We start from the raw sequence: 9,777 nt of genomic DNA, 5'->3' as shown, positions 1-9,777 counted from the left end.
GGAAGGCGCAGGGCCACCCAGGCTCGGATCGCACCGCCGCTGGCCGGTGGGTGCCCGGCAAGGGACTTACTCTCTTCGACCGAGGTCGCCTTGCTGAGCTTCTCAGCGTCCAGGACAGAAAGCAGCTCCAGAACCTGCGTCTGCCGTGCCACCTCCTCCAGGAGGCACTCCCGGACCATCCTTGCCAAGCTAGAGGAGGCCAGTTTCTGGGGAGCAGCCCCCGATGCTCCAGGTTAGTGTGGATGTACCCTCGGGTCAGCTGTCCCTGGGGACCCCCCCTTGCCAAGGTCGCTGAGCGGATGGCACGCAGGCTGAGCAGCCGGGGCCACCTTTGCCTCTTCTGCCTGCCTGGGGGTGGAGTCAGTCCACACGCAAAGCAGAGCTGAGAGGGAGAGCGCTGACTGCAACGGCACTTGAATGCCTGGATCCAGCTGGGCCTGCAGCCCATCTCTGAGCCCTTTCAATACCAAGAGCCAATACGTGTTCCTTCTGGTTGAACAGGTGGCACCGGGGTTGTGGCACCTACCGAGGGGATAGCCACAGCCACCCTTGGCTCAGGGCTTGGGCTGCTGAGGCCCGCAGGGGGGTTCACCCCGACCTGCCCGTACCCCCACAGAAGCCCCTTCCATGTCCTTGGCTCTCATGGGAACTTGGCTTCCCAAGGGGCCCTTTGCAGAGAGGACTCCCCGTCCCCAGCCTGTTCCCGGGTCCCCTCACCCACCCCCACCCCCAGCCTGCCCCGTGCCCGGCCACCTGCAGCAGAGCCTTGCAGATGCAGAGGTGGGCCGTCAGCAGCACGTCCAGCTCGGGGGCGCCTGCCGTGAGCTCCCCAGAGGATGCTCTCAGGGGTGGCGGTGGGGGCGGGGTCCTGCCCTTCCTGAGACGAAAGGAGAACGGATGACCCTGGTGGTGGCGGCCCCTCGGCTCCCTGGGGTGGAGGAAGCCCACTCTGCCCTGGAGCTGCAGCCCCAGGGTTTCACCCAGGAAGGACCCGGGAGGGCTGGAGCAGAAGATGGCCCGGCCCACAACCGGGGCTGGGGGGCGCCGCCAGGCTGGGGCGGGCGGGGCCCAGCCGTTCCGGAGATCCCGTGAGAACCCGAGACTGAGCTCAGGCTGATCCCGGCTCCGTGGCTGGACGGCCGGCGTCCCTCAGCTGACTCCTCTGTAGAGTGGGCCCAGGAACCCACGCTCGGCCCGTGAGGTGAGTGAACATGGCCAGCAGGAGCACCCCACACCGAGCTCGCTGCCCGGCAGAGTTGGCCCTGGGCCTGCCCAGCTCCCGGCGGTTCAGGAAGGGCTGAGGTGACACCCGCGTATCCGCTGGAAAGGCCATGTCCCCCGGAGGGACAGAGAGACCACCAGGAGTCTCGACCCTGCCCTCCGCTGTGAGATTCGCCACCGGAGGCCTGCGGCTGGGGGACGGGGCAGGCGGGGCGGCATGGGCCCAGTGGCAGGATGGGGCGGGCACGGGGGCTGCTGCACCTGGGCTGGGTGCAGGGATGGCATGCCAGCTGTGCACGTGGTCGTGGTCTCATACTCCTGGCCTCACGCCTCGGCCTCCCAAAGTACTGGGCTTACAGCCTGGAACCACACACCTGGCCCGCGACTGTTACTTTTCAGATTTAAAAATAACAGAGCCCACTCCTTGGAGCAGAAAGCTCGGGACCAGGAAGGGGTGACCCCTCACTCCGCAGTTACAGGGCCTTCCTGGAGCCAGTGGGTGCAGGGATGGGGAGGCCCGAGGAATCCTGTGGCCCGTTGGGCCCAGGGCACTGGAGGCCACGGACCAGGAGGGAAGCAGGAAGCCGGCAGGGGGGCACTCACCGGGGACCCGGGGAGCCGCCACCCAGGGCTGGCAGGTCGGGGGCAAAGTCGGCCTTGAGAAGGGCAAAGCTCTCCAGGACGCACTCCATCAGGCTCTCGGCCGACGCGGACCCCCGCCGGGCTCCGCGGAGCTGTGGACGGAGCAGCCCAGCCTGAGCCCCACCGCCGACCCACCGCGGCCGGCCCCCTCCCGCACACCGTCCCTGGCCACCGTCCCTCAGTGTGGTGCCCCCAGGTCCCCCTCAAGTGGCCTGTGACAAGGGCTAAGTCTCCAGACAGGACGATGGGAGCAGAGACAGGTGCCTCCCCAAAGTGGAGCCGCTGTGGTCCCCAGGACTCCTGCTACGGGAACAAGCCAGCAGGGCCAGGCCGCCCTTTCTTTCTTTCTTTCTTCCTTCCTTTCTTCCTTCCTTTCTTTCTTTCTTTCTTTCTTTCTTTCTTCTTTCTTTCTTCTTTCTTTTTCTCTCTCTCTCTCGCCTCCCTTCCTCCCTCTCCCTCCCTCCCTCCCTCCCTCTCTCTCTCTCTCTCTTTCTCTCTTTCTCTCTTTCTTTCTTTCTTTCTTTGTGGGGCCTCACTTTTTTGCCCCGGCTAGAGTGCAGCGGACTACAGGCACATGCCTGGGTGTGCAGCAGAGGCCGGGATGGCCTGACCAGTGGCTGCAGCAGGCTTCCCGCCCCTCAGGGGGGCTACCTCCAATCCCTGTCTCTCCTTGCTTCCCCGGGGAAGAGAAACCCAGAATAGCAGGCTGACCGGACAGCTTCTGAGCTCCGAGAAGAGGTGTTTGCCTGACCTACACCATATTTTAAAAGTAATTTAAAAATCATCAGCCTGGGCAACGTAGCAAGACCCCCATCTCTACAAAAAAGAATGGTAAAAAATTAGCCAGACGTGGTGGCAGGCGCCTGTCGTCCGAACACTCTGGAGGCCGAGGCAGGAGGATCACTTGAGCCCACGAGTTCAAGGCCACAGGGAGCTATGGTCGCACAACTGTACCTCGCCTGGGCAACAGAGCAAGCCCTGCCTCTCAAAAGAAGAAAGAAAAGAGGAACAGAAAGTTGGGCCGGGGCTGGTGGCTCACACTGGGACCTCAGCACTTTGAGAAGGCCGAAGCAGGAGGACTGCCTGAGCCCAGGAGTTCGAAACCAGCCTGGGCAACATGGTGAGACCTCATCCCTGTTAACTTTTCAAAGATAAAATAACTTTTTTAAAGTGACATTCTTTCCCCCTGTGCCGAATTGTGACGTTGAGGGTGAGGGCGGGGAGGCAACAATTAAAACTAAATGTCTGAAGAGAGGTCTCACCTAGTTGCCCGCGTGTGTCTTACACAAGAGGATCGTTTCGTAATTGACGTGTCAGTAGGTGCTGGTGTTACACATTTCATTTTATGGGTATTTACTTTTCGAGACAGGGTCTTGCTGAGGCCAGGTTAGAGTGCCGGGTGCACTTATAGCTCGCTGCAGCCTCCAACTCCCGGCCTCAAGCGATCCTCCCGCCACAGCCTCCCAAAGTGCTGGAACGACAGGCATGCCACCGTGTCCGGCTGTATTTCATGTTCATTTAAATTTATGTAAACAATAAGGCAGAATAAAGTCATCTGCCCTGTCAGCATCGCTAGCAGCTGCTGGCCACCGAGGCCCTCCTGTGAATCGACCGCCGGCCTGAGCCCTGACCAGGAGACGGCTGGGGGCAGGGGGAGGTGTGGGTGAGGCAGGCTTGGGGTCTTCTGTGGAGCCAGCTCTGACCCGACAACACCCCACATTTGGTTCTTTCTTTCTTTTGTTTTTTTAAGCCAGAGACTCACGCTGTCACCCAGGCTGGAGGCCAGGGGGACAGGCACAGCTCATCGCAGCCTCGACCTCCTGGGCTCAGGCGGTCCTTCCGCCTCCGCCTCCCAAGTAGCTGGGACGACAGGTGTGCGCCATCATGCCCAGCTAATTTTTTGATGTTTTGTAGAGACGAAGTCTCTCTACGTTGCCCAGGCTGGTCTCGAACTCCTGGGCTCAAGCGATCCTCCTGCCTCGGCCTCCCAGAGTGCTGGGATCACAGGCATGAGCTGCCCTGCCCGGCCCTGAATTGAGTTCTTAACGTGAAGCAGCGGCCTTGCCTGCCCAGGTCAGAAAAGGTGAGACGGGCCAGGTCCTGGGGGGTCGCAGAGCACGTTCTCCCCCCACGAGCCCCAGCTTCCTCCTCGGACCCTCCCCCAGCCCGACGCGGGCATTGTCATTCTGCCTGTCAGATGGGGAAACTGAGGCCCTGCAGGGTGTTGCCCGCCAGGGGCCGCTGGGGGAGACCAGGCTGCCGACCCGGGCCTGTGAGCGTACCTTCAGCCGGCCGTGGAAGCCAAGGACCTGGTGCTCCAGCTCCCGGACCTGGGGTGGGGCGGGGTCCATGGACCCCAGCAGAGCCAGGACATCCTGCAGAGGCCCCTCCAAGCTCGACCCATCTGTGCCGTCCCCCGGGTCTCCCGCCTCCTGGCCTTCCCGGCCGCTCAGGGCGGTGCCGTTGGGCCCCGGGGAGCCCCGCTGCAGGCTGGGGCCCTCCACCCCCAAGTTTCTCCAGCCGGGCCGCTCCACAGCCAAGCCCCTCGCCGGGCGGGCCATGTCCGGCAGGAAGCCCAGGGGCAGGGGGTCCTCCCGGGCCTCCTCAGTGGAGGCACTGAGGCCGAGGGCCACGGGCAGGAAACCCACATGGGAGGTGGAGGCCGACGTGCTGGTCTCTGTGTCTCGGGGGTCCTCAGAGCTAAAGGAGTCCATCTCGGGCAGCTCCTGACTCTGGCTCCGCAGGCCGGGCCCCTGAAGCTCACTGGCGGACAGGTAGCTGAGGAGGGTGGGGGTCCTCGGCTCCGGCTGCAGGACGGACTGGAGAGGGGACGCAGAGCAGCCTCACCAGCCACCCGGGGCCACGCATGGCCCCACGGGGCCGATAGATGCCGCCCTGCAAGTCCTCCGGCTGACAGGTCCACAGAGGTGGCCAGCAGAGGCGCACACAGCCCCCCGTCACCCCTCTGCCCCACCCCTCCAACTTGTTGCTCTCCAGCCCTGGCAGCCCCCTGCTGCCGCCCATGTCCTCCAGGCTCGTCCTTACAACCCTGCCTCGGGGCCTTTGCACAGGCTGCTCTCTGCCCAGAATGTTCTTCTCCATACGCCTTCACCTCCTCAGGTCCTCACTCAGGCGTCACCTTCCCTGGGACCCTTCCCTGGACACCTGTTTGCTTTGTTTTGTTTTGAGTCGGGGTCTCATTCTGTCTCCTGGGCTCACTGTGTCACCAGTGGCCCAATCACGGCTCAACACAGCCTCAACCTCCTGGGCTCAGGGGAGCCTTCCACCTCAGCCTCTCGAGTAACTGGGACTACAGGCACGCGCCACCACGCCCGGCTAATTTTTTGATTTCCGTAGAGACCTGGTCTCGCCAAGTTGCCCCGACTGGTCTTGAACTCCTGGGCTCGGGCAGTCCCCTGGTCTCGGCCTCCCAAAGTGCTGGGATGACAGGCTTGAGCCACTGCGCCTGGCGATACCTCTTCTAAATGCCAACTCCAACCTGGCTCCGCCCTTCCTGCCGTTTTCCCGGGGCCCCTCGGGCAGGCTGCGCCATCCAGTTTTGATGTTGTCTGTCTCCCGCATAGAATGTCAGCTCCCTGGAGGAAGCACAGTCCTGGCCTGGCCTAGAGCAGGGCCTGGCATATAGTTTCGAATGCGCGAAGTGAACAAATGAACCTAGGGTGCGTGTGACCATAGAAACAGCATCCGCCGTGGCCAGCATCCACGCATGCCTGCCTGCCGCGGGGTCTCCCGTCATCCCCACTGGACCCGCCACGAGGGTGGCACGGCGCTAACTTGGGACAGGTCCTGGCCACACGGGTGGGGAGCGCGGTGCCGGGGTCCGAATCTGGGCACACGGACCCTTCGCCCCTCAGTCAGACCGAGGGCAGCGGTCAATGCTCACACGGCACCGTCTGTTTTTGTCGGGCATTTTAAAAGCATTTCCCAAAGATTCACTCACTCCCCTCACGACAGCCCCGAAGAGCAGTCCGGGTCTTCCTCTTTGTAGGATGCACACACGGAAGTCCGGAAAGGCTGAGTGATTGCCCAAGGCCTCACAGCAGATGAGAAGCAGAGGCAGAGCTTGAACCTGGGCCGTCTGGCCGCAGCGTCCGCGCGCGTGGCCACGGACAGGCGTGCTGGGCACCGCCACTCCCGACCGAGGGCCCCCCGACTCCTCCAGTCCCAGGCTCGTGGAGGCTGCCCTCCCCACCCACGGCCCGCAGTGCCACCCTCCCCCTGGGCAGGACAGGAAGTCCTTCTTCGGTCGCTGTTCCTGGAGCTCCCTATTGGGGGTGGGTCGGAGCCGCCCCCTCCACGTGCCAGTGTGCAGCCACACCACCGCGAGGACCCCGGGACCCTCACTGGGGCCCTGCTCTGGGGAGACACACTTATGGGGGACGGCGTGTGGACAAGGCTTCTTACTGCCTTGTCATAGGTAGTAGCGAAAAACCAAAACCTCCACGTGTTAAAGTACAAAGCAGCCGGTGTGGACGTCTATGCAGTGTACATACAGAGTGAGGAGGCTGTGCCAGGTGCAGTGGCTCATGCCTGGCATCCCAGCACTCTGAGAGGCCAAGGCAGGAGGCTTGCTTGAGCCCAGGAGGTCGAGACCAGCCTGGGCAACATAGTGAGACCTCGTCTCTACAAAAATATTTTTAAAATGACGCCAGGCATGGTGGCTCAAGCCTGTCATCCCAGCACTTTGGGAGGCCAAGGCGAGAGGAATGCCTGAGTCCAGGGGTTCAAGACCAGCCTGAGCAACTTGGCGAGATCTCATCTCTACAATAAATCAAAAAAAGGAATTAGCCGGGTGTGGTGGTGTGTACCTATGGTTCCAGGTTCTTGGAAGGCTGAGGCGGAAGGATTGCCTGAGCCCAGCAGGTCGAGGCTGTGGTGACTGTGAGTGTGCCACTGCACTCCAGCCTGGGTGACAGAGTGAGACTTCAAATAAAAATAAAAGTAAGAATAAAAAAATGAGCCATGATTGTGTGTGCCTGCAGTCCCAGCTACCTGGGAGGCTGAGACAGAAGGTTCACTTGAGCCTAGGCAGCTGAGACTGCAGTGAGCCAGGATTGTGCCACTGCACTCCAGCCTGGGTGACAGATGCGGCAAGACCCCACTCAAATGAAAGCTTTTAAGGCCACCGTGGAGTTGGCTTTGGAGGGGAGTATGAGTTTGCTCACAGATGGCCCAGAGCTTTTCCAGAAGAACGTGGAAGAAACTGACAGCAGAGCTGGCTCTCGGGGGGGGAGACCCCGACCCCGGGACATACGGGAGGGAGGCACTGCCCTCTCTGCCACGTCAAGCAGCCGCCCCCGGATCTCTGTGTTAAATGTAAAACCAGGGAAATGCAGCCAAGGCCGTGGCTGAGTGCCGGAACCCCCCAGAGGGCCCTGGGTGTCCAGAGGCCCCGCCGAGCCCGGAACTGGGCCAGGATGGAGGACTGGCAGCAGCAGCAGAAAAGGCCCAGAAGACGCCAGGGTCGGCCCAAGCGGCCGCCCCGGGCTCCTGCCCCAGCACCAGGCTCCGCCCGCCCACGCGCCCACCCGGCCACTCACCAGGTAGTATCGCTCCCGGAAGCTGGGGGTGCTGGGGGGCGTCCAGCTGCACAGGGGGCCCCTCCTGCTGCCCACGGAGAGCCTGCCTGTGGGGCTGGGCGACAGCAGGAGGCTCTCACTGTCCATCGGGCTGGAGGAGAGACCAGAGGCCAGCGTCACCCGTGCCCGGAGGCCGTGCTGGGCTCAGATGGGCGGCGGCTCAGCGGCTCCGGGGCGGTGGTCCTCATCTCAGCAATAAGAACTGGCTCTCCCAGGTGCATAAGGCGTGTGGGGGGTGACACGAGTCCTTCCTCCGCCCCCTGATGACCGTGGACAGGGAGGGAGCAAAGTGACCGGCCCAGGCCAGCATCAGGGCCGGCCGCGAGGACGGGGCCCAGTCACACGGGAGGTGGCTCAGCCCGGAGGCTTAAGGCCGCCAGAGCGTGACGCCCTTCAGACATCGCCGTGCAGGTAGACTTGTGAGGACATGGAGGTTGGGGCCAGGGCCAAGGTCAAGGTCACGGCACAGCCCAGGGACCGTCGGTCCCACATGCCAGCCCCCTTGGAAACCGTGCCCAGACGGCCACCACCCCAGGTCCTCCGCCATGGCCGGAGATCGGCCACCACACGCGTGAGCACCACCCCCTAGAGGCCCCGTGGGGAAGCTCCGAGACTGGTCGGGGACCCTCGCTGTTGCCCCTCCCGTGTCAGAGTCCTGTCGGTGAAGGGGGTGCCCTGAAAGAAGGATGTGGGTGGGGCATGCACGGCAGAGGCGGAGTCCAGCGCGAGCCCCGGCAGCCCTGCCTTAGAGGGTCTCCGAGACCCCCCGCCCCAGGAAGCCTCTCATCTGCACGGAGGCTCCGCTCACCCAGCCTGACCGCACAACCCCGCCGTGAGTGGAGTGGCCGCAGAAGCTTGCCCTGCCCGGGCTCCTGGGGCTGCCCCAGGAGCTGCCCACCACCTGGGGCTCCCGTCCAGAGTGGGCCCCGCCCCGCAGACAGTGAGAACCCAAGGCCGCAGGGGTGTCACCTGCTCCTCTGGGTCCTCTGACGACCCCTGGGCCAGTGCCCACTCTGGGAGGGAGAGAGCTGGCCGGAGCAGAGGAGGTGCCTCTCAGCTGGTCACTCCTGCAGCACCCGCCTGGGAATAGGAAGGGACCCCCGGGGACAGGCGGGGCCCATGTGGGACACAGAGCTCTGGAGAACCTGCGTTCATGGTCGTGGAGCTGCACGAAGCCCCCTTCCCCCAGTCAGGACTGTCTGCCGCAGGAACATAGGGCTCGTGGGTCTGCAGCCCAGAGGGGACTCGGGTGACCAAACAGTCCTGGGCCTGGGGGGCAGCCGGGATCAGCCAGGAGCGAGGAAGCAGGATGGGGCCTTGCTGGATACAGGCGAGCCTCCTTCTAGAAGCCATGCCAAGAGGCCCCTGGCAGGTGTCCTGTCCCCTGCCCAGCCCTGTCCCCTCCCTAGGGCTTTAATAGAAGTGAGAACAGAACCAGACGTGGTGGCTCACACCTGTCATCCCAGCACTTGGGGAGGTCAAAATAGGAGGATTGCCTGAGCTCAGGGGTTTGAGTCCAGCCTGGGTAACTTGGCGAGACCTCATCTCTACAGTAAATCAAAACAATAAGCCGGGCATGGTAGTGCGTGCCTGTCGTTCCAGCTACTTGGAAGGCTGACGTGGGAGGATCGCCTGAACCCAGCAGGTCGAGGCTGCCGTGGCCGGGAGCGTGCCACTGCACTCCAGCCTGGTTGGCAGGAAGACTCTGACTCAAAAAAAAAAAAAAAAAATTCAGAGAGGGCCAGGCACGGTGGCTCATACCTGTGATCCTAGGACTTTGGGAGGCCCAGGCAGGAGGACAGCTCGAGCCCAGGAGTTCAAGGTTGCAGTGAGCTGTGACTGCGCCACTGTCCTCCAGCCTGGGCGACACAGTGAGTCCTTGTCTCAAAGACAGACAGAAAACCTCCAAAGGGCTGCAGAGATGCCTGGGCCTCAGCCTGACTGAGGGTGGGAGTGAGACGGGCCAGGGCCAGGGGCAGGGACGCAGCGGGGGATGCCGTGGCGATGCCGGGCCGGGTGTGGCCGGCGCGGGGGGCGGCCCCACTCACCTCCACAGCACCTCCAGCTGCAGCTTGATGGTGCCCAGCTCGGTGATGTCCACCACCACCACCTGCGGCCGCGTGGTGAAGAAGTCGGCGATGTCGCACGTGACGGCGCCCACAACCAGCGAGCTCAGGCCCCGCAGCTCCGTCACCTGGGGGCAGGCGGAGGCTGGTGTCTGAGCCCGGCCCCCGGCGCCCGCCCGGCCCGGGATGCAGCCCACCTTGATGTCCAGGTCCTCGTGCAGGGCGGGGATGAACGCCTTCTCCTCCTC

General features: G+C 63.4%; 1 protein-coding gene across 1 annotated transcript in view; it reads right to left on the bottom strand.

Annotated features, from left to right (window-relative positions):
• Positions 1-9,777, bottom strand: part of RIPOR3 (RIPOR family member 3) — a 28,507-nt gene that overhangs the window by 4,107 nt on the left and 14,623 nt on the right. The window contains 7 exon segments of the mRNA XM_008060630.1: positions 18-206; positions 754-877; positions 1,825-1,955; positions 4,146-4,705; positions 7,421-7,554; positions 9,512-9,657; positions 9,727-9,774. Of these exon segments, the coding sequence (XP_008058821.1) occupies positions 18-206; positions 754-877; positions 1,825-1,955; positions 4,146-4,705; positions 7,421-7,554; positions 9,512-9,657; positions 9,727-9,774 (1,332 nt within the window).

This window comes from Carlito syrichta, unplaced genomic scaffold (assembly GCF_000164805.1).
Source record: "Carlito syrichta isolate Samal-C Ts95f unplaced genomic scaffold, Tarsius_syrichta-2.0.1 Scaffold304681, whole genome shotgun sequence".
NCBI lineage: Eukaryota > Metazoa > Chordata > Mammalia > Primates > Tarsiidae > Carlito > Carlito syrichta.
Note: the sequence above shows the minus strand (reverse complement) of the source record. Positions and strands in the feature narration are given on the sequence as shown.